Source organism: Physeter macrocephalus, chromosome 11, assembly GCF_002837175.3.
Source record: "Physeter macrocephalus isolate SW-GA chromosome 11, ASM283717v5, whole genome shotgun sequence".
Lineage (NCBI taxonomy): Eukaryota > Metazoa > Chordata > Mammalia > Artiodactyla > Physeteridae > Physeter > Physeter macrocephalus.
Genome location: NC_041224.1, coordinates 63719484 through 63744819, shown reverse-complemented (window position 1 = coordinate 63744819; position 25336 = coordinate 63719484). Strand labels below are relative to the sequence as shown.

At 35.7% G+C, this 25336-nt stretch overlaps 1 protein-coding gene across 8 annotated transcripts in view; it reads left to right on the top strand.

Moving 5' to 3' along the window:
* The window catches only part of MYO9A (myosin IXA), a 283494-nt gene that overhangs the window by 123867 nt on the left and 134291 nt on the right, over window positions 1-25336 (top strand). For all 8 annotated transcript variants that reach the window (XM_028495017.1, XM_055088082.1, XM_024128692.3 and 5 more), the window contains 2 exons: window positions 3829-4024; window positions 17953-18072. In XM_028495017.1, coding sequence (XP_028350818.1) covers window positions 3829-4024; window positions 17953-18072 — 316 coding nt within the window. The remainder of the gene's footprint in view (window positions 1-3828; window positions 4025-17952; window positions 18073-25336) is intronic.

Below are 25336 nucleotides of genomic sequence, written 5' to 3'. Positions count from 1 at the left end.
AACAGTGAGGGGCCCCCATCCAGCGCAAAAAAAAAAAAAAAAAAAAAAAAAAAAATACAGTCTAAAACAAAAACAAAAAAATATTCATTCATATTATCAGATAGGTTGAAAGTAAATAAAAGGATGGGAAGAAGACACACCAGGCAAACCCTAACTAAAAGAAAGCTGGTATAATTACATTATTATCAGACAAGATAGACTTTAAGACAAGAATTATTATTAGAGATAAAGAAGCACATTTCATAACAATAAAGGGACCCGTTCAACAGAAGACATATCAAAAGTTATATGTACCTAATGACTTCAGTTCAATTATATAAGCCAAAAGGGGAGCAAAAGTAGAACTAGGCAATTTTACCATCAAAGTTTTAGATTTTAATACGTATCTCTCAGTAACAACAGAATATGCAGACACAAAATCAATAAAAATAGAACAATTGAACAGCAGTACTAAACAACTGACCTAATTGGCATATCAGAACTAGATATTCTTTGGGTGTTTAGAAATTAAGTAAAATTCTTCTCAATAACGCCTGAGTTAAAAAACAAATCACAATTAAAATGATAATATTTTAAACTGAACGTTAATGAAGATAACAACATATCAAAATTTGTAGGATGCATTTAAAGTGATAACTTTAAAAGCATATGTTAGAAAGGAAGACTGGTTGAAAATACACTAGGGAAAGAACAGCAAATTAAACCCCCAAAAGTAGAAGAGGGAAATAATAAAGAGCAGACCAGAAATCAATATTATAGAAAGTAGACATACAGGAGAGAAATTAACAAAGCCAAAAGTGAGTTCCTTGAAAGGATAACAGAAAATAATGCAGTTGACCCTTGAACAACACTGGTTTGAACGTGGGGATCCACTTATACACAAGTGTTTTTCAATAAATAGGTACTGTAGTGCTACGTGATCCATGATTGGTTGAATCCATGGTTACAGCACCGTGGATACTATAAAGGGCTGACTATAAAGTTACACGGGATTTTCAACTGCACAGGTGGGTCGGCCTCCCTAACCCCCATGTTGTTCAAGGATAAACTGTATAAGTAAAAGTTAATAGAAAATAACTAATGAAAGGAAAAAGAAATTCACATATTACAGATAGCAGAAATGAATAAGCGGATTTAACTACATACTCTACAGATATTAAAAAGATATGAACTTGTTTTGCCAATAAATTTGACAGCATAGATAGAATGGAAAATTCCATGAAAAATACATTGCCAAAATTGACACTGTATTTTCCTGAAAACCCTACGTCCGTTAAATAATTTGAATCAGTAGTTTAGAATTTTACACAAAGGAAATTCCAGGCCCACATGGTTTCACTGGTGAATGCTTTCAAACATATAAGCAATACTAGTCATGCATTTTCTGTCGAGTTTGAGATACCTTTAAGATGTATAAGTGGATCTCAGACATAACAAGAAATATTTGAGCTGGAAATACAGATTTGGGCATCATCATTTAGATAGTGTTTCAAGTCATAATTATGGTCAAGATCAACTGATACAACATGATCGAGGGAAAAATATGAGTACACAAGATGAAACCCTAAGAATTTTCAATACAGAACCAAAGGACTGCCCAAGAAGTAAGTAGTAAATCACAGTGTGTTGTTATGGAAGCCAGTAGAAGAGAGTTTCAAGGATGGTGTGATTAGTTTATGAAGTGTACTTAGAAATCTAGAAATATGAAGGCAGAGAGACAAGACCATTACATCTGAAAAAGGAAGGTCTCTATCAACATTTGACAGTCCTCATGGAAAAGAAATCTTGAATTTTAGGTTTTATGGTATAGTTATTAATAGGACGGGATGATCTTTGGAGTAGGGCAGACTGATGTTTTAGTTCCTGTTACTGGTACTTACGCTTGACCTCTGATGAAATTCTCTACCTCTCTGTTTACTTATCAGTAAGGTGTGGTTTATAATTGATTCCACTTTATTGAGTAATTGTTAGAATTAAATAAGTTATGTATAGTGCTTAGCTTAATGCCTGACATTTGTCTTCCCTCAGTAGGAGTTTGCTTCTGCTGATGATTTGATTTGAAAATTCTTACTCAGTTTTACTAACTTTTATAATATATACGTTTGCTCAAAGGGTACTTAGGGACCAACTAAGCACCAAGACTTCTGGCTTGTTTCCCCTGTTCTCAGGAGAATCAAGAGTTACTAGGAAAGGAAAGCCCTAAAGGTAATAGGACAAGTCCAAGCTGCCTTCTGGACATGAGGGTAGATGACATCATACTAGGCATGATTCTCACAGAATTCTGAGTTAGAGCTGTTCTGTGAAGCTGCAACGACATGGACTGATTTACTCACCAAGCTTTAATCCTTCCATCTGGGTGTGGTTATAGTCAAATGTCTAGACTACACGTATCAGTCTGGGACCTTCTTCCAGGAGTGTTAAGCTTCTTGCCCTCCCTATCTTTCTGTGGGTATTTAAACCCATTTTCTTGTGTTTTGTCATCGCCAACCCCCATTGACAGGTGGTTTTAACTGGCTATTTACAGTCCTTAGGTAATCTTATCCAGCTTTAAAAATCTGTATGCTGATTATATCCAAATGCATTTTCTGAAATCTCTGTAAGAATCTAGACAAATATATCCATCTGCCTACTTGATGTCTGTATGCAGACATAGTATACTGGTTATAAGTGACTGAGTTTGAACCTCTGTTCTTCCAGTTACTGTGTGATAGGAGCCAAGATAGTTAACCTTTCTATGACTCACTTTCCTCATCTATAAAATAGGAATAATAATAATATCATCTACCTCAAGGAGTTGTTAAGGTGATGAAATGAACTTCAGTGAGACAACACATGTAAAATGCTTAGAAGTGTGCCAAACACTTAGAAACCTCTCAATAAATGTTACTTGCTATTATCATTATTCTCAGCATCTCAAGCTTCACTTGGACAAAACTTACCTCTTAATCCTCATTTTCTATCCCTATACCTTCTCTTTTCTCTAGTCTTCTCCATATCAGTATATGGTACCTCTACCCACTTTGTTGCTCAAACCCAAAATATAGATGTTAACCTAATTTCCTCATTCACTCACCATGCCCTAATCCACCAGCAAGTCCTTTGTCCTTACCTCTAAAACATATCCCAAATATGATAACCATTTTCCCTTTCCACTAGTACCATCAATGTAGTCCAAGTCACTGTCAGTTCTTCTTCTGGAATACTGCAATAGCTGGCCTACCTTTTCCATCTTTGTACAGTTCATTCCCTCTGCAGCAACCAGTGATGTTTATAAAACACCAGTTAGCTCATGTCATTATCCTTCCAGTGGCTTTTCTTTACACTTGAATAAAACCCAAACTCCTAGTTCAGGCTTACATAGCCTACATAGCCTATTTATTTGCTTATTCTTCTACCACTCTCACCCTTGCCAAGAATGCTCCAGCCCCTGGTCTTACTGGTTTTCTCCTAACTTGTTCAACTCATTGCCACCTATAGGTAGTAGGTGTTCCCTTTGAAATGCTGTTCCTGGTCTTCTCATTTCTGGCTCCTTTTTGTTATTCACCTCTCTTGTCATTTTATGTGATAGTCCTGTAGAGAGTCTCTCCCTGACCAGTGTTTAACAAGCTGCAATAAGATTGTGGAATGCTCATTCTAATTTAAATTAATTATTGAATTAAATAGTTTTAGGGTCAGATGGGACTTTGTAGAGGATATCTATCTGATCCATTTAGCTGCCTAAAACAGAAGTCCCTCTATAGCCTTATTCAACCACTGTTCATATGTCACCCATTATCTTCTTGGTTTAATAATTTTTTCAAAAGTAACACTGGTACTTTTTTCATGTAGGATTTCCGGGAAAAAAATACAGATCATATGCGCCCTGACATTGTAGCTCTTCTGAGAAGTAGCAAGAATGCCTTTATCTCTGGGATGATTGGAATTGATCCTGTAGCTGTTTTCCGTTGGGCAGTTCTCCGAGCTTTTTTCAGAGCTGTTATTGCTTTCAGGGAAGCTGGGAAAAGACACATTCAGAGAAAAACTGGTAAGCAGTAGACATCAGTATTCTACCATGCTTCTGTTTGTTTTCTTACCATGCCCTAACATCATGTTTCAGATCTAATTGAGTTCTGGTGAGTGTATGTGTGTGTATATATATGTTGGTACATTTTTATTAATAAATACTGATAGGAATAATGAGTGTAAAGCACCTGGTATTTATTAGGCATTCAGACATTGGTATGATTTTTAAACAAAAAGTGAAATTATTATTTAATTATATAGAATTTAATATTGATATTTTTCTCTCTTTTCTTCTTAAGTCATAGTTTTTACTACAAGTGAAACATAATGTGGAAGCATAAATCAGGAGGCAGAAAAATTAGGATGGAGGTAGTATAGTATAGTGGGGTAACCCAACTTCAGTAATCAGTTGCCATCTCTTCTCTTGACTGATTTTGTGACTATTAGCTGTTTTTCTTGGAGTGTAATACTGCCTTCAGTATTATGAGGGTAAAATCAGATAATACATGTAAAGTATCTGTTTATGAGGTGTTAATTTCTTTTCCTCTTACACTTAAGTCAGTTAGCTGGATTTTACTTTAAAAGTTAGAAATGGATAAAACAGGATACTTTTTTTGTGTGTCTCCTCCTTAAATCATAAAATATTCTCATTTCACATTCTGTGGGAGGAGCATCTTAAAAGTACTTGCTACCTACTTGAAATGACACTGTTGCTTGCTGTAGCTCTAGCCTTAGGTAGACCATTGCTGCATAGTGAGGATATTCTAATACATATGTAATTATTTAAAATAATTTTTTTTGCCAAGAAGTTTCAGCAGAAGTGCAGGAGGACACACTTTGTGCTTTCAGAACTCCTAGACTTACTCATAGGGCTTTTGGGCATGTGCACTAGCAGTAAAACTTGAAATTCAGCTTTTATGTATTTTAAATGAATAAAATATTTGAGCGATTGTATTTCTAAAATGAGAGGCAAAACTAATTGAATTTCATTTCTGTACTTCAGATTATAATGTGTGCAAACTGGCCTTTGTGGATAGAACTATAGTTTTTTTTTTTTTTAATAAAAGGAGTATCTTAAAACTGCTTTGCCTTTGCCAAAATTATTTCTAAGAGGCTATCTTTGTAAAAAGCTTGAAAAAATTTTAAATTGAGGTATAATGGACATATAACATATTCGTTTCAGGTATATAACATAATGATTCAATATTTGTGTGTACTGCAAAATGGTACCATCCATTACTATACAAAGTTACAAAACTTTTTTTCCTGTGATGAGAACGTTTACAATTTAATCTCTTGGCAACTTTCAAATATGTACAGTAACGCAATATTATTGGCTACAGTTACCAGCAAAAAGCTTTAAGGAAAAGTTTTTTCTTTTAAAATGCATTCTTATTTATTACATTGGTCTTATCAATTATGAAAATTTTGAAAATTGATACATATCCTGCTAAGACGTAACTGACTAAGATAAGAAACTTTTCTTATATTTACTGTTGAGCATATTGCTTTCTGTAAAAGTTATTCACATTGAATGTTACTTTGGCATTTAAAATATTATTTGTGAAAACTGGTTCTATGTATGTTAGTATTAATTAGTACAAAGACAGGCAGTGCTACTAATGATCAACAACTGAAATTATCTTTACTTTGATAATTTCTAGATTCTTCTTGTTTTCTAATCTAGTTTTGCTTTCTGGCCAGCATAGAGCTTCCACATAATAAACTCTTTTTGAAAACTCTTTTATACTGGGATATAACATGTATACAGAAAAGTGCATAGAACAAAATATATAGCTCAGTGAATTATCACAAAGTGAAAACACCCCTGGAACTATCTTCTAGGTTAAGAAAGAGAATATTACCAACATGCTAGAAGTCGCCCTTGCATAAACTTCTAAAATTTCACTTTTTATCAGGAAAAAGCAAAATGATAGTTAATTTGCATTTTGAGGCAGTGACTGAGCAGGTTTGTTACAGAGAATAATTGTATTATAGCATATTAGTGTCAGTGCCAAAATTTAGCATTTTTCCTTCCTCTGCACCACTTACCACCTGCTGTTTTCTGGTGGGTTTAGGATAAATGGATATTTTAAAATTAGAACATTGTAGTATTGCAAAACAAAAACTAACAGAGTAACTGTGAAAATGAACTAAGTAGTAGATGCAGAACTCTTTATAATGACCATAAGTAGTATGCAAACATATCAACATGAAACAGGAATTGGAGATTATTTAAGGAGATTATTTAAGCAGAAGTAGAATATATGAAAGGCAGAAGGTAACCCAGTTCAGATCTTGAATGAGAGTAAGAAGAGGTCAAAAATAATATTTCTAATGAAGAAAGAAGATGTAGACTGCAGAAGTGCAATATATTTTCACTTCCTTTAAGACCATCTTTATAAGATATTTCACTGGACTCTTAGCTGATCGTCAACAAATACCTTGATGGTGAACCAAAAAAATCCTGGATTTTCTTAAGGAATTCCCTAACATTCTTTTTCTTCATCAAGCCAACTGAGCACAAATGAGAATATCAAATTTAAATCTACTTTTGACTGTTATTTTTTCTTTTTTATAGACTTTCAAATTAGAGGGCACAGTGCCATTTTAAGGTCTTCAAATAAAAATTAATTCAACTTATTCCTTTTAAGAATAAATTTGTTATAGTTGTAGTATGTTATAGCTGGGGCAGGTTATAGGAAACCATAAAATGTTCTTAGTAGAGTCATATAAATAAGCAGTCTGAGTGAAGCTACATGTTGGCCCTGCAGGGAGGTGGATTTAAAAACGGTAATTATTTTTCTGGTCAGCAGTGAGGTATTGGAGTACAGGTATTCCAGTGGTAGCATCCACCTTGTCTCTGATTTACTCCTCCTGAATAAGAAAGAGCCTGGACTAGAAAGTACAGGGGAGATCATAACTTGACCATGAATTATACAGTATGCAGGTGTGAGTGCATTGATGCTTATTTGGTTCTTTTGGATTTACATAAAAGTATAGCCAAAGAGGAATTTTAATCCATCTAAAAAGACTAGGCAGAGACAGCGAATTCAGCTGTGGCATTAGCATAAAAGGCAAGAACGAGGGGCTTCCCTGGTGGTGCAGTGGTTAAGAATCCACCTGCCAATGCAGGGGACACGGGTTCGATCCCTGGTCTGGGAAGATCCCACATACTGCAGAGCAGCTAAGCCCATGCACCACAACTACTGAGCCTGCGTGCCGCAACTACTGAAGCCCACGCACCTAGAGCCCATGCTCTGCAACAAGAGAAGCCACTGCAATGAGAAGCCTGTGCACCACAATGAAGAGTAGCCCCCACTCACTGCAACTAGAGAAAGCCTGCGCGAAGCAACAAAAACCCAACACAGTCAAAAATAAATAAATAAATAAATAAATAAATAAATAAATAAGAGGCAAGAAAAAGAGTCCAAATTTGTCATTCGGTTCCTTAATCTACAGGGAGAAAAGCTGAAGCCATTCATATAGTGTCTGCAGATAGAGAGCTTTAATGGTTCCCACATAAACTGTTCCTCTTCCCCATCCCACACAATGGACTCCGTAACTCTAATGTGCTCCCATTTGTTTTTGCAAGTGGGAGAAGGATTCCAGTGACCATCTATTTCCAGAAATGACCAGGTACTAAAACTAATATAGATATCACCTAAACAGGATCTAGGATCTCTATGCAGTACTCTAGCCATAATTCTACCCAGTACTTAAGACAATTAAGAGCATTTTTGTTAACAAACAAAACCCTGACCATTATTTATAAATCAATTCTGTATCAGGCACTATGGTGTGGTGATTAAGAGTAAGGGTTTTAGATTAAATGTCAATGAAATGGTAGAGTAAGGACCTCTGAAAGTTCTCTCTTCCATAAAAGCAACAAGAACACTTGCAAAAATTGTCAGAATAACTTTGCTGGAGCTCCGTAAATTCATCAAAGGCCTTCAGTAATCTGGGAAGTATATATACAAGAAAAAAGGCTGAATATTGATAATGACAGTGCACTTTGTAGTGTTTTAACTTGTACTACTCACCTCCCTCCCTCCCAAGCTCTGTGGTAGCCTTGAAAATCAATAGCCTGGAAGCACAATGAAAATTAGCAGTGTGACAACCCCTGGAGGGAATAGAAGGGGGCTGGCACTCCTTCAAAGCCCCATTCCCAGAGAATATTCAACTTATTTGGTAGTTCCCTGGAAGACCCCACTTACAAGTCTATCTTTTAACCTGACTTGGAGCTTGCCCAGTATGAATAACCTTTTACCTAGGGGTTTTGTCCAAAACAATCAGAAGCAGTTGTTGAACATTGCAACTCTCTGATGCAGTAGATAACAGCTGGGACAAAAACTAACCAAAACATTTGAAAGGAAAAGCTGGAGAATGAGGTTTCCATAACGGCTATGAAAAGTTCCCATATATTCATGGGAATCTAGATAACTATGCACAGGCATAGGACTGTATACTTGCCCAGGGCTTTGCATATGCTCAGTAAAGACCTGAGGGTATCCTGATTTCTTACTTCAGGATAACCTTCAGATTCTGTGCAAGCAGGGCAAGGCAAAGTTGTAAACTGCCTAGCTGAATGTTGAAGGTATGCACCAACATACACACTCAGTGACCCTTGACAAAAACTGGGAGAATTAGTGGTTTCAGGCATGTAAAGATATCTGCCTTCAAACAATAGCTGACATTTAAGCTAATTGAGCAGAGATTTCCATGGTCACCTGTGACAAACTTTACAGAATTAGTTCAGGAAAGTCCTAAACAAATAGTAGCAACTGTAAGAAACAGCAGCAACAGCAAATCCCGGGAAGAGAATTTTCAGAGTTGCCGTGTTACATAACTACCCCTGAAAAAATCCAGACATTGATATTACTAGACAAAGTCTTTAAACTATTTTAAATATATTTAAAGACTTAAAGGTAACTATATCTGAAGAACAAAAGGAAAGTATGAGAACAATGTCTCACCAAATGGAGAATATCAATTTTATACACACACACACACACACACACACACACACACACATCAGTTTTGAAGTGGAAAAAAATGTACAATAACTGAAAATGAGAAATTCAGTAGAAGAGTTCAGCAGCAGGTTTGAATAAGCAGAAGCCATAATCGGGTGAACATGAAGACAGATCAGTTGAGATGATCTGGCTAAGGAATAGGAATAATAAAGGATGAAGAAAAATAAACAGAGCTTCTAGACTTATGGGACACCATGAGGCATATAAACTTCTGAGAGTCCAGAAGGAAAGGAGGGAAAGGGAAAGAAAGAATATTTCAAGAAATAATGGCCAACGCCTCCTCAATTTTGATGAGAAAATTAATCTACACATCTAGCAAGCTCAACAAACTACAAGGTGGGTGAATTCAAAGAGATTCAAACTTAGATATATCATAATTAAACTGTCTAGAGGTAATGAGAGAATATTGAAAGCAGCAAGAGAAAAATGATTCATCATACACAAAGTATCCTCAGTAAGATTAAAAGTTGATTCATCATTAGAAAGCATTGAGGCTAGAGGACAGCAACTTGGCATATTCAAAGTGCGGAAAGAAAAAAACACTGTCAATCAAGAATTCTGTATTCACTAAAACTATCCTTCAAGATGAAATTATGACATTCCCAGATAAACAGATCCTGAGTGACTGTTACTAGCTGTCCCACAAGAAATATTAAAGGGAGTTGTTCTGGCTGAAATGAAAGGACACTAAACAGTAGCTCGAAAGCACATGAAATAAAGAGCACCATTAAAGGCAGCCTTAGAGTTAAATGTAAAAGATAGTAAAAATGTACTTTTTACATTTTCTAACTTTTTTTTCCTCCAATCTGATTTAAAAGACAACTATGAAAAAGCCATCATTATAAATCTCTCTTGGAGGGCATGCCATTTTAAAGATGTAATTTGCATGACAATAACAGCATAAAGAAGGAGGAAGCAAATGAAGCTATATAGGAGGAAAGTTTTTATATACTATTGAAATTAAGTAGCTTTTAATCTAGATTAGATTGTTGTAAGTTAAGATGCTAATTTTAATTCCCTTGGCACCTGTTAAGAAAATAACTAAAAAATAATATAGTAAAAGAAATGACCAAAATATTAAAATAGTATACTAGAAAACATCTATTCAACACAAAAGAAGAGAGTAATGAAAGAAAAGAGGAACAAAAATAATATGTCTTACGGTATATGTGGAAACTAAGTAACACACTTCTTAATAACCAATGGGACAAAGAAGAAATCATAAGGGAAATTAGAAAATAGTTTGAAATGAATAGAAGAAAATATACACCCATATCTTATGGGATACAGCTAAAACAATGCTTAGAGGGAAATTTATTTCTCCCTTAGAGAAATTTATCTTTATTAAAAACGAAAGAATATCTCAAATCAATAACTTAATGCCCCACCTTAAGATTCTAGGGAAAAAGGGAAAACTAAACCCAAAGCAAGCAGTAGGAAGGACATAATAAAGAGTAGATCTGAAATAAATAAAATAGAGAGTAGAAAACAATAAGAAAACAAATAAAACTGAAAGGTACTTCTTTAAACAGGTAAACGAATTTGACAAACCTTGAGATAGACAGACCAATAAGAGGAGAGAGGAGACTCAAATTACTAATTTGGGGAAAGAAAGGGGGGTGTTGCCGCTGAACTGATGGAAATAAAAAGGATTATAATACTATTAACAGTTGTATGTCAACAAATTAGAACCTAGTGGAAATGGAAAAATTCCTAGAAATATGCTAACCGCCTATACTGACTCCAGAGGAAATAGAAAGTTTGAAAAGCCCTGTTACAAGAAAAGAGATTGAATTAGTTATGAAAAAAAATCTTCCCACAAACCAAGGAACAGTGAATTCACTGATAAATTTTATCACATACTTAATGAAGAATTAACACCAACCCTTTATAAACTCTTCCAAAAACATAGATGATAAGGGAATACTTTCATTCTCAATCTGTGAGGCCAGTATTACCAGCGTATCAGATAAGACATCACAAAAATGAAAACCACAAACCAATATCCCTCAACAAAAATCCTTAACAAAATCCTTGCAGACTGAATCCAGCAATATGTAAAAAGTATTTTACACCATTATCTAGTGGAATTTACCCAGGAATGCAAGGTTGGTTCACCTTAGAAAACTCAAATCAATGTAATACACCACATTGATAGACTAAAGGGCAAAAATCAGATCATCACCTCAATAGACACAGAAGAGGCACTTGACAGACATGAATACCTTTTCATATTTTTCATCATAAAAATGCTGAACGAATTAGCAATAGAAGGGGACTTCCTCAGTCTGATAAGGAGACCTGTGAAAAACCCAAAGGTTATATCATTCTTGATGGTGAATGACTGAATACTTTTCCCTTAAGATCAGAAACAAGACAGGATATCTGTTTTCACCTCTTAACATTGTCCTGGAAATCCTGGTAAGAGTAATCAGGCAACACAAAGAAATAAAAGACATCCAAATTGGAAAGGAAGAAACCATTTTGTTTGTAGATGACATATTTTGTGTAAAATTTCCTAAGGAATTTACAAAAAAATCTACTAGAGGTAAAAAATGAGCTCAAGTTGCAAGACACAACATCAACATGCAAAATTGGTTGTATTTCTAGATATTAAGAGTAAACAACCTGAAAACAAAATTAAGTTGGTGCTTCAGTTACAAGAGCACCAACAAGTATAAAATTCTTACTAATAAATTTAACAAAAGAATTGCAAGACTTGTCCACTGAAACTACAAAATATTGTTGAAAAAACTTAAAGAATACTGCAATAAATGGAAAGATATTCTATGTTTATGCATTGGGAGGCATAGTTAAGATGGCAATACTGGATCTACAGATTCAGCATAGTCCTGTCAAAACCACAGCTACCTTTATGCAGATATTGACAAGCTAATCCTAAAATTGATAGGTAAAGGAATCCAGAAATGCAAGAAGGACAGAAATTGGAGGATTCACATTTCCCAGTTTGGATTAGCCAGTGGATTCTTAGGTATGACAGGATTAGGTATAAAGCACAAGCAACCAAAGAAAAAATGGATAAATTCGACTTCATCAAAATTAAAAATTTTTGTGCCTCAAAGGATACTATTAAGAGAGTGAAGGGACTTCCCTGGTGGCACAGTGGATAAGACTCCACACTCCCAATGCAGGGGGCCCGGGTTTGATCCCTGTTCAGGGAACTAGATCCCACATGCATACCACAACTAAAGAGCTAGAGAGCTGCAACTAAGGAACCTGTGAGCCACAACTGAGGAGCCTGCCTGCTGCAACTAAGACCCGGTGCAACCAAATAAATAAATAAATAAATATTTTTTAAAAAGTGAAATGACAACTCACAGAATGATAGAAGATATTTATAAATCATGTATCTAATAAGGAACTGGTATCTAGAATATATACAATTCTTGTAATTCAGTAGTAAAAAACTAGTAACCCAATTAAAAAATGGGCAAAGGATCTGAAAAGACATTTCTCCAAAGAAGATATGCAAATAGTCAATAAAAAACATGAAAAGATGGTCAATATAATTTGTCATTAGGGAAATGCAAATTGAAACCACAGTAAGATACAACTTCACATCTACTAGGATGGCTACAATAAAATAGACAGGTAATAACAAATGTTGGTAATAAGGATGTGGAGAAATTGGAAGCCTCATATGCTGCTGGTGAAAATTTAAAATGGTGCAGCCACTTTGTAAAACAACCTGGTAGTTACATTTTACCCAGCAGTTCCACTCTTAGGTAGGTACTTAAAAGAATTGAAAGCAGGTGTTCAAACAAAAACTTGTACTTAATGTTCTTAGCAACATATTCATAATAGCCAAAAGGTAGAAACAACTCAAATGTTCATCAACAGATGACTGGATAAACAAAATGTGGTATATCCATACAATGGAATACTATTCTGTCACATAAATTAATGAGGTACTAGTACATGCTATAACATGGGTGAACCTTGAAAGCATTTTGTTAAGTGAAAGCGTAAGACACAAAACGCCACATACTGTATGATTTCATTTATATGAATTTTCTAGAATAGGCAAATCTGTCAAGAAAGAATGTAGATTAGTGTTTGCTCAGGGCAGACAGGGAGATAACAAGGGGAGTAATAGTTTAAAAGTACAGAATTTCTCCCTAAGGACTCCACACAAAAACTACTAGATCTAATAAATGAATTCAGCAAAGTAGCAGGATACAAGAGTAACATTCAGAAATCAGTTGTATTTCTTTACACTAACAATGAAATATCAGGAAGGGAGTGTAAAAAAAAAAAAAATACTGGGACTTCCCTGGTGGTGCAGTGGTTAAGAATCCACCTGCCATTGCAGGGGACATGGGTTTAAGCCCTGGTCTGGGGAGATCCCACATGCTGTGGAGCAACTAAGCCCGTGTGCCACAACTACTGAGCCTGCACTCTAGAGCCCGCGAGTCACAACTGCTGAGCCCTTGTGCCACAACTACTGAAGCCCACGTGCCTAGAGCCCGTGCTCCACAAGAGAAGCCACCGCAATGAGAAGCCCGCACACCACAACAAAGAGTAGCTCCCCTCTCCACAGCTAGAGAAAGCCCGTGTGCAGCAGCGAAGACCCAATGCAACCAAAAATAAATAAATAAATTTATTTTAAAAAACCCCAAAAACCTTTTAAAATTGCACCAAAAGAAAAGTATCTAGGAATAAATCTGACCAAGGAGGTGAAAGACTTATACACTGAGAACTATAAAACATTAATAAAGGAAATAAAAGAGGATTCAAAGAAATGGAAAGATATCCCATGCTCTTGGATTGGAAGAATTAATATAGTTAAAATGGCAATATTACTCAAAGCAATCTACAGATATAATGAGATCCTGTCAAATTACCCATGACAGTTTTCACAGAACTAGAACAAATATCCAAAAATTTATATGGAACCATGAAAGACCCAGAATTGCTAGAGCAATCCTGAGGAAAAAAAACAAAACAGGAGGACTTCCCTGGTGGCATAGTGATTAAGAATCCATCTGCCAGTGCAGGGGTCACAGGTTCAAGTCCTGGTCTGGGAAGATCCCATATGCCGCAGAGCAACTAAGCCCATGTGCCACAACTACTGATCCTGCACTCTAGAGCCCATGAGCCACAGCTGCTGAGCCCACGTGCCACAACTACTGGAGCCCGCGTGCCTTGAGCCTGTGCTCTGCAACAAAGACAAGCCACCACAATGAGAGGCCCGCGCACTTCAGCAAAGGGTGGCCCCCATTCACTGCGACTAGAGAAAGCCCATGCGCAGCAATGAAGACACAACGCAGACAAAAATCAATACTAATTAATTAATTAATTATTTTTTAAAAAAGCAGGAGGCATAACTCTCCCAGACTTCAGACAATACCACAAAGTTACAGTAATCAAAACAATGTGGTATTGGTACAAAAACAGGCATACGGATCAATGGTACAGAATAGAGAGACCAGAAATAAACCCATACACCTATGGTCAATTAATCTTCAACAAAGGAGACAAGGATATACCATGGAGAAAAGACAGTCTCTTCAATAAATGATGTTGGGAGAGTTGGACAGCTGCATGTAAATCAGTGAAGTTAGAACACACCCTCACACCATGCACAAAAATAAACTCAAAATGTCTTAAAGACTTAAACATAAGACATGACAGTATAAAACTCCTAGAAGAGAGCAAAGGCAAAACATTCTCTGACATAAATCATACCAATGTTTTCTTAGGTCAGTCTCCCAAGGCAATAGAAATAAAAACAAAAATAAACAAATGGGACCTAATCAAACTTACAAGCTTTTGCACAGCAAAGGAAACCATAAAAAAACAAAAAGACGACCAATGGAATGGGAGAAAATATTTGCAAATGATGCAACAGACAAAGGCTTAAACTCCAAAGTATACAAACAGCTCATACGACTCAAAAACAACAAAACAACAACCCAATTGAAAAATGGGCAGAAGACCTTAATAGACATTTCTCCAAAGAAGACATACAGATAGCCAGTAGGCACATGAAAAGATGCTCAACATCACTAATTATTAGAGAAATGCAAATCAAAACTACAATGAGGTACCACCTCACACTGGTCAGAATGATCATCATTAAAACGTCTACAAATAACAGTGTTGGAGAGAGTGTGGAGAAAAGGGAACCCTCCTACACTGTTGGTGGGGATATAAGTTGGTATAGCCACTATGGAAAACAACATGGAGGTTCCTCAGAAAACTAAAAATAGAATTACCGTGTGATCCAGCAGTCCCACTCCTGGGATCATTACTTGATTGACTTTGGGAGGGGTAGGGGTGGTATTTACCAGAAGGGAATGAAATAACTTGCTGAGGTGATGGAAGTGTCCTGTATCTTGATTGAGTATTATATGATATAACTATTTGTTTAAGCTCATCAAACTGTGTACTTGAGATTAGTGGAGTTTACTGTATGTGAAATATACCTTTAAAAAAATGGCCCTAAGGCCTGGGAGCTGGCATTATAGAAACTATTATAGGATCAGAGACATGGCTTCAGGTTTGAATGATACAGTGGAGCTGGGATTGAGCCCCTGTTTTATATGGTGTAGGAGCTTCAAAGAGCTTGAACTTTTCTGTCACTGAAAAGATAATTGTAAAATTGTCTGTTGGCCTTGCCTAGAAGAACAAGAAGAATCATATCAGTATGTGTTAGGCCTTAGATAAAGTTTGAAAGAAAAGTTGCCTAAAAAAATTAGTGCCCCTTATCTTCTTCACCATGCGAGAGAATTTATGCTGTTCGTTTGGTGCATAATCTCAAACTAAGAAATTATCAAAACTAGGCTAGGAACTTAGCATAAGCAAACACTAAATAAACCTCTTTTAAGAGTTTGAGACTCCACTGAAAATTTACTTATAAAACCATCCTAGGAAACCAAACCACCTTGACAGGGAGTTAGTACACACAACAGAGAGGAGTATCACTTTAAGGTTTGGAAATAGTATTATAGTCTGTAAAGCAGTGTTTAAAATTGTTAAAGAGTTAAAAGAAGGCATAGAAAGCAGAATGAAAGAACAGAAGTTAAAAAAAACCAAAACCCTAAGTTGTAGGTATGATGATGAGACACAAAACAGTCGGTGAGACACAAAACAGTCACAGATATAAAATTACCCATATCCAAATGGCATTGCCCACAATTTATTTAGATAAAATAGAAAATTGAGTACAGAGGCTGTAGTCAAGTTGAGCAAGTTTTAATTTAAGATTACATAATAATTTACTATATTTAATATTCTGAACTCTTATATAAAACACTTTAATACCATGATCTTCTTAAATTATTTCTGACTAACAGTGTATCATTAGCTATTGAAGGGCCTGAAAGTCTGTTGATAACTTTCAAAAATTACAATTTGGATGGAATATGAGTGTAACTCACCAGGTGGTTTTTTCTTCAAATGGTCCCCCTCAACTGATGGCTTACCCTAACCCCTAGCCCCCCACCCTGTTACTAACCAAGTGCAGCCTCATCTGAGCCTAAGCATTCGTTCCCCCGCCAAGAGTCTATGAAGGAGGGGATTATGGAGAATAGAATATTTTTATTGAGGTATCTTTTGACTAAGAAATGATGGTAACTTGGTAATACTTGTCTCTTCTTGAATCATTGAACATGTACAGCTATGGACTCTGTACTGGATAAATTAGATAGTGTTTTATTAGCTTACTTTTTAATTATAGGATACGAAATTTTTTTTTAATTTTACAAAAGCCTGATATATCTATCTATATCTATATCGGATATCTGTTTCTATATCTATCTGTCTATCTATAATCTGATGTTATGGTATCATGAAATTCTGTCTCTTTAACTAAAACGTGGATGCCTATTCTCTGGATGTAGATACTCAGTTTAAGGTATTATAGTTTGGTTAAACCATGCAAACCTCTTTGAATTACTCTGCTTCTGTTTAACTTTTATAATGATCCTGCCTTGAGAACTATTCATAGATAGTATCTTATTCCTAATTATACAGTAAATATGTACTAATGGAACTTTAGTTCATAATTATGTGTTGCTTAATTTGCCTCCGTCTATTGTTAAACTATTCACTTTTATTTTTTAAAGGCAAACCTACATACATTTGAACTTCATGTCCTAACTCTAGAGATGTTCTTGTGTAAATGATACTTGACTTCTCCCAAACCTGAATTCTCTTTTAAATCCATTTATTCCTAATATTTATGGTACAATCTTCCTTCCCTCTTTACTGCTCGAGTGTCTCACTGTTTCAGTAGCACTAATCTGGGGCTTTGGTCCTTACTTGAATGTGCTCTCGTTCCTTTCCTCCCAATAGTTGATTCTGACAGATTTTCCAGCTTTGTTTTCAGATTTATAAGTACAGAAGTGCTGCTGGGTTTTCCTGCTCTATAGTGCTTTTCTTCCTACTCTTTCAACATTGACACACTTGGAATTCCTACAGGTGTGGTTAATTGCGAGATTTGTGAACGTTTAACTTTTGGTAAATTGTTTTGGGTATATTTCTCTTTGGGGTTCCATCAGTGTTTCTTGCATTGTTGCCAACTCTATGCTAATTATATTTCAGACCTGATAAAAATGAGTCCATTAAAAAAAAAGACACCATACAATTGTTTTTGAAATTTCCCTGGTATTTTAAATTAAAAATTTTTAGTATGATGTTAACTCACAACACTTTGAGTACTGAAAAAGGATACTTTTGAATACCTGAACAGGACCTTTATTTTTTCCTATTGTTTTTGTGTAATTGCCTCAAATTAATTGGAAAAATTATTCACATTTAACCCTAGTTACTTGATACATTTTTATTTACTCTTAAGATAGTCGGCAGCATTGTCCTTGATTCTCTATTGGTTTGGGCTTATATAATGTCTTTTTCTTCTCCATTTTTTGTTTTTCTTTTGCTTCCTAAGGACATGATGATACAGCGCCATGTGCAGTTTTGAAAAGTATGGACAGTATTAGCTTTCTCCAACACCCAGTCCACCAGAGGAGCTTAGAGATTCTGCAGAGGTGCAAGGAAGAGAAGTACAGTAAGGCTGCAAATCCTGATAAATAAACTCTGTGTCATCACATCCATTTGGAAATGGAAACCAGGAGCATTCTACACCTGGGTGGGACGTAAATAGCTTAGGCAATGTGACCTCTATAATCCTTTGACCAGTGAGTCTCAGGATATTTCCATTGAGACTTTCATTCTTTTTTTTGAAAAAGTTGATATATCTGTTCTTTTAACTTGGATGACTTTTAACTTGGATGACTATTTGTGATCCTTGAGTTGTTAATTATACTTGGTTACAGACTTTGAATTGGTTTCTGCTTTTGACTTTAAGTATCCAAGTGATGAGTAAAAATGAATAATGATTTTTTCCTGTTGTTTTTTTTTTTTAACTTTATTGAAATCTAATTGAGGTAGTGTAAACTGCATGCCAAAGCATACAGTTTGGTAAGTTTTGACATATATATGAACTCATCACAATCAAGATAATTAACATATCTAACACTGCCAACAGTTTCCTCTGTCTCTTGAGAATTCCTGCTGATGTTTATGCTAACTTACACTTGAATTTTAACATCAGCAATATTGCTTTCATTGGCAAATTCACTTAGTTTGACTGTAGTTCTCCTATCAGATTTTATCATGTCTGATTTAGAGCAAAGCCACCACTTAATGTTTTGTCTAAGGAAGAATGACAGAATCATAGAGGGTGTTCTCTTGTTTTTTTGTTTGTTTGTTTGTTTTATAAAATTGGTGTAAGAAAGATGCCCTTGGTCTCCATTTTCTCCTTTTCTATTTGTTGTACTCATTCTGCATGAAAATGGTTCTTTTGCTTGTTGTGGGATAACAGTTGTTTGGCTACTGCTATTGCTATAGTGAGAATAAAGGGATCCTTCAGAATACTAAAAGCCTAACTCAGCAATTTGCATATAATGGACTAAATTACTTATGTAGTCTCTTCTGAGCTTTTTACAAATCACAGATTTACTTTGCTAACTTCACAGTTCTGTGATTGAAATTCCATGGAATATTAGTATTTAATTATCAGTGAAAGGAGAATATAAGTAGAATTCCTAAGAGCAAATGTTGTGGGTTCTTTCTTCAGTTCTTACTTATGCTGTCTTGGTATAAGAAAATGTGTAATGGATTTTGAAAAATGTTGTTAAAATATTTTCTCATTTTAGAAGAACAAAGGTAAGTATTTCATTTAAAAAAGACATCTTCAAATGTTGCTCTTAATTATTGCTGTTGTTTCTGAAAGGTATACAAGTACTTATTCCAAACATCCATCTTCCTTTTCTTAATCTTTTAATCCATGGGACATGATTGAAAACAGTCTACAAATCTTTTGGAGGGAACTTAAATTAATTCTTTTTAACTTTTAAATAATTGCAAGTAGTTTATTTGCTTCGATGATTTTCATGACTCTCAGCCTGACAACCCCAGCCCTAATTGTATTCCAGTTAGGTATATATGGGTGTAGAATAGCAAGGCACCAATTTCAGCAGCAGCTGCGTGAGGATATTGTACATTGTACGCATGCAAATTTATTTCTACATTTGTGGAAGTTGGGCTTTTCCATTACTTTAGGTAGTTTATTTTCCATTATAGTACTACCAATAATTAAAATTTTATAATATATAAAATGATAAATTCAAGTTTGGGAGATTGTTTTTAAAAAACCAGGGGACTACTAACCTTAGGTAATAGTAGTGGTGAATTGGTGAGGTGAATGAACGCTGCCACAGGTAACAATGATAAACCCTGGAAAAAAATGTAAGGTAACATTATTTGAAAGCACTGGAAAAGAGATCAAAAATACTAACAGACCCAAAAGACCAAAAATAAGCACAGAAACTGGTGGGGAGTTTATTCTTTAAAGTAACTAAGTAGTGGGTAAGAATTGTGAATTTGTGGCTTTTTGCATAAGGTTCTCCCTAACTGCCATAGCTCCAGAGACAGAAAACCACAACCATACTGGCTTGAAGTGTCAGAGGATAAAGTTGAGGATTAGCAAAGAAGCTTGAAATTTAGGAGGAAAATCCTGGAATGGAGAGAGCTGCCAAAGGCTAAACCTCAGAGTACAAATTCTGCCATCCATACCTGGCTGACTGTTGTGAGTATTCAGGGAAGACCATAGGAGCTCTGTCAGAGCAATGCAAACCAAATAGGAGATAACCTTGGAAAGACAGAACTGCAGTAGGTGAAATTTGCAAGTTTACTGATTTTTTTAAACTGAGGGCTTTTTGTATCTCTGCATATCTCCTCTTGGGGGATAGCTGAATTCTTACTGCCTTTAGTTGGAATCCCATAGGTAGAGGTGAGAGAGAAAGAAGCAGGAAAATATTGGAAGAAATAGTGGCTGAAAACTGCTCATGTTTGAGAAAAACTAGCTTGGAGATTCAAGACAATCTGTGACCTCCAGCTAGAATCAATATAAAAGAAAACCACAACTAGACACATTATAGGCAAATTGCTAAATGCCAAAGATAGAAAGGAAATCTTGAAAGCAGCCCAGAGAAAATATGGTACATTACATACAGGGGAATACAGGCGTACCTCAGAGCAATTTCAGAGTCAGTTCCAGATCACTGCAATAAAGCAAATATTACAATAAAGGGAGTCACATGAATTTTTTTTGGTTTCCTGGTGCATGTAAAAGTTATGTTTACACTATACTGTAGTCTGTTAAGTGTGCAGTAGCATTATGTCGAAAAAAACAATGTACATACCTTAATTTAAAAATACTTTATTGTGGGGCTTCCCTGGTGGCGCAGTGGTTGCGCGTCTGCCTGCCGATGCAGGGGAACTGGGTTCGCGCCCCGGTCTGGGAGGATCCCACATGCTGCGGAGCGGCTGGGCCCGTGAGCCATGGCCGCTGGGCCTGCGCGTCCGGAGCCTGTGCTCCGCAACGGGAGAGGCCACAACAGAGGGAGGCCCGCATACCGCAAAAACAAAACAAAACAAAAAAAAAACTTTATTGCTAAAAAACGCTAACCATAGTCCAAGCCTTCAGGGAGTAGTAGTTACATCAAAGATCACTGATCACAGATCACCATAACAAATATTATAATAATAAAAACTTTGAAATACTGCAGGCATTATCTAAATGTGACACAGAGACACTATGTGAGCAAATGCTGTTGGAAAAATGGTGCTGATAGACATGGTCAACACAGGGTTGCCACAAATCTTTAATTTGTAAAAACTGCAATATCTGCAAAGCACAATAAAGTGAAGTACAATAAAATGAGGTTTGCCTATAATGATATGGTTAACACTTGTCTTATCATTAAAAACAATGGAGGCTGAAAGATATCCAAAAATCATAATTAAAATCCAACAAAACAATTCAAGACCCAAAAACAAAAGCAATGTTCAGGCAGTTGCTTAATTTATAGTTTGGGTCCAGACAAGTTAATTGTCTGTTAGAAGAAAAATCAAGGCTGCAGGAAAACATAACAATTCATTGTTGTTACAATGTATTATCCACAATGTCCAATCATCAGTTAGGAAAAGTATCTTTCAAAAATGAAGCTGGAATAAAGATATTTTCAGATAAACAGATAATCTGAGGGAATTTGTCACTGTAATGTCATCTATGAAAAATGATAATGGAAATTCTTTAGGTTAAAAGCAAATGACACCAGATGGTAATTTGCATGTATAGTAGAGGCTGATAAACTTTTTCTGGAAAGGATCAGATGGTAAATATTTTAGGCTTTGTGGGTCATATGGTCTGTTGAAACAACTCAATTCTGCTGTGAAAGGAACTATATAAACAATACATAAATAAATGAGCATGGCTACATTCCAGTAAATTTTATTATAGACACTGAAATTTAAATTCCATATAATTTTTGCATGTCACAAAAATATTCTTCCATTGATTTTTTTCCTCAACCATTAAAAAAAAGTAAAACCATTCTTGGCTCTCAGGCCATGCAAAAATAGGCAGTGGGTTTGATTGGGCCCGTGGACTCTAGTTTGCTGATCCATGAGTTATTGGAAGGAATAAAGAAACCAGAGGTAATACATATGTATAAAAATAAATGACTATATATATTTTCTTTCCCTCTCTTAGTTCTTTTAAAAGATATATGATTATTTAGGGTAACAATTATGACATTGTTCTGGTGGTTTAAAATGTGTCCACAAATTTTTTGATACTCCTCCCTTCAAAAGGCATGTGCTGTACTTAGTGATTTGCTTCTAAAATGTAACGTGGCAGAACTGACAATGTGTGACCTTCGAGATTAAGACATAAAAGGTATTTTGGCTTTTCCTCCTCCATTTCATTTTTGGTGCTGCCACCTTCTCTCTATAGTGATTATTCTCTGAGATTTGCAGGGAGGAAATTAGAAGAGTGAGGAGAAATTAGGGTTCTTGGGAGCATGAGCTGAAGCCCCACTTCCACAAAGGTCAGTAGCCCTGGAAAAGGGAAGGAATAAGATGCTGGGGGAAGAGAGAGAGGGTGGAATAGTAGAATGTCACTTGAATTTAAACCCATACTTTTGACCTTCTTGGGACAATGGAGATTGTGATGTTCCTGAACAAGATGAAGGACCAGCAATTGTCAGAGAAGGGCTTGTCACCGTCCTGATGTGCCTGCCTTAATGTCCATGACCTCAGGCATCAGTATGGTCACACAAATGATTGAAAATTTAAAGTATGTTGTCTGACCAAAATGGAATTAAAATAGAAATCAATAACAGAAAGACATATGAGAAATCCTCACATATTTGGAAAATAACATGTATAAGTAACTTATAAGTTAAAGAAAAATTTATAAGGGCAACTTGAAAATATTTTGGTCTGAATGATAATGGAAACACAGCATATTACAAGTTGTGGAATGCAGCTAAAGAAGTGCTTAGAAGACAACCCATAGCTTTAAACCCATAAATAAGAAAAGAAATGAGGTAAAAAATCAATGATCTGAGCTTTTACTTTATGAAGCTGCAACAGGAAGGGCCTGTTAGAGCTAAAATTACTGAATAGGAATCTGACCAACAGTAGAGAAAATCAGTGGAAACCAAAAGCTGGTATTTTGGGTTTTTTAGTTACTGTTTTTTGTTTTCTTTTATTTCTTTTTTTAATACAGCAGGCTCTTATTAGTCATCAGTTTTATACACATTAGTGTATACATATCAATCCCAATGGCCAAATTCATCACACCACCCCCCCCACCCCCCCGCCGCTTTCCCCCATTGGTCTCCATATGTTTGTTCTCTACATGTGTGTCTCAATTTCTGCCCTGCAAACCAGTTCATCTGTATCATTTTTCTAGGTTCCACATATATGCGTTAATATATGATATTTATTTTTCTCTTTCTGACTTACTTCACTCTGTATGACAGTCTCTGGATCCATCCACGTCTCAACAAATGACCCACTTTTGTTCCTTTTTATGGCTGAGGCTGCAGTGAACATTGGGGTGCATGTGTCTTTTTGAATTATGGTTTTCTCTGGGTATATGCCCAGTAGTGGGATTGCTGGATCATATGGTAATTCTAGTTTTAGCTTTTTAAGGAACCTCCAGACTGTTCTCCATAGTGGCTATATCAGTTTACATTCCCACCAGCAGGGCAAGAGGGTTCCCTTTTCTTCACACCCACTCCAGCATTTGTTGTTTCTAGATTTTCTGATGATGCCCATTCTAACTGGTGTGAGGTGATACCTCATTGTAGTTTTGATTTGCATTTCTCTAATAATTAGTGATGTTGAGCAGCTTTTCATGTGCTTCTTGGCCATCTGTATGTCTTCTTTGGAGAAATGTCTATTTAGGTCTTCTGCCCATTGTTGGATTGGGTTGTTTATTTTTTTAATATTGAGCTGCATGAGCTGTTTATATATTTTGGAGATTAATCCTTTGTCCACTGATTCGTTTGCAAATATTTTCTCCCATTCTGAGGGTTGCCTTTTCGTCTTGTTTATGATTTCCTTTCCTGTGCAAAAGCTTTGAAGTTTCATTAGGATCCATTAGTTTATTTTTGTTTTTATTTCCATTTTTCTAGGAGGTGGGTGAAAAAGGATCTTGCTGTGATTTATGTCATAGAGTGTTCTGCCTATGTTTTCCTCTAAGAGGTTTATAGTGTCTGACTTTACATTTAGGTCTTTAATCCATTTTGAGTTTATTTCAGTGTAAGGTGTTAGGGAGTGTTCTAATATTATTCTTTTACATGTAGCTATCCAGTTTCCCCAACACCACTTATTTTAGAGACTGTCTTTTCTTCATTGTATATTCTTACCTGCTTTATCAAAGATAAGGTGACCATATGTGCATGTGTTTATCTCTGGGCTTTCTATCCTGTTCCATTGATCTATATTTCTGTTTTTGCGCCAGTATCATATTGTTTTGATTACTGTAGCTTTGTGATATACTCCACGAGCTCTGTAATATAGTACAAAACAAAACAAAACAAGACTGCTTTGGCTATTCTGGGTCTTTTGTGTCTCCATACAAATTTTAAGACTTTTTGTTCTAGTTCTGTAAAAAATGCCATTGGTAATTTGGTAGGGATTGCATTGACTCTGTAGATTACTTTCGGTAGTGTAGTCATTTTCACAATATTTATTATTCCAGACCAAGAACATGGTATATCTCTCCATCTGTTGGTATCATCTTTAATTTCTTTCATCAGTGTCTTATAGTTTTCTGCATACAGGTCTTTTGTCTCCCGAGGTAGGTTTATTCCTAGGTATTTTATTCTTTTTGTTGCAATGGTAAATTGCAGTGTTTCCTTAATTTCTCTTTCAGATTTTTCATTAGTATATAGGAATGCAAGAGATTTCTGTGCATTAATTTTGTATCCTGCAACTTTACCAAACTCATTGATTAGCTTTTGTAGTTTTCTGGTAGCATGTTTAGGATTCTCCATGTATAGTATCATGTCATCTACAAACAGTGACAGTTTCACTTCTTCTTTTTTGTTTTGGATTCTTTTTATTTCTTTTGAGGTAGGTTCCCTCTATGCCTACTTTCTGGAGAGTTTTTATCATAAATGGGTGTTGCATTTTGTCAGAAGCTATTTCTGCATCTATTCACATGATCATATGGTTTTTCTTCTTCAGTTTATTAATATGGTGTATCACACTGATTGATTTGCGTATATTGAAGAATCCTTGCATCCCTGGGATAAATCCCACTTGATCGTGGTGTATCCTTTTAATGTGTTGTTGGATTCTGTTTGCTAGTATTTTGTTGAGGATTTTTACATCTATATTCATCAGTGATATTGGTCTATAATTTTCTTTCTTTGTGACATCTTTGGTTTTGGTATCAGGGTGATGGTGGC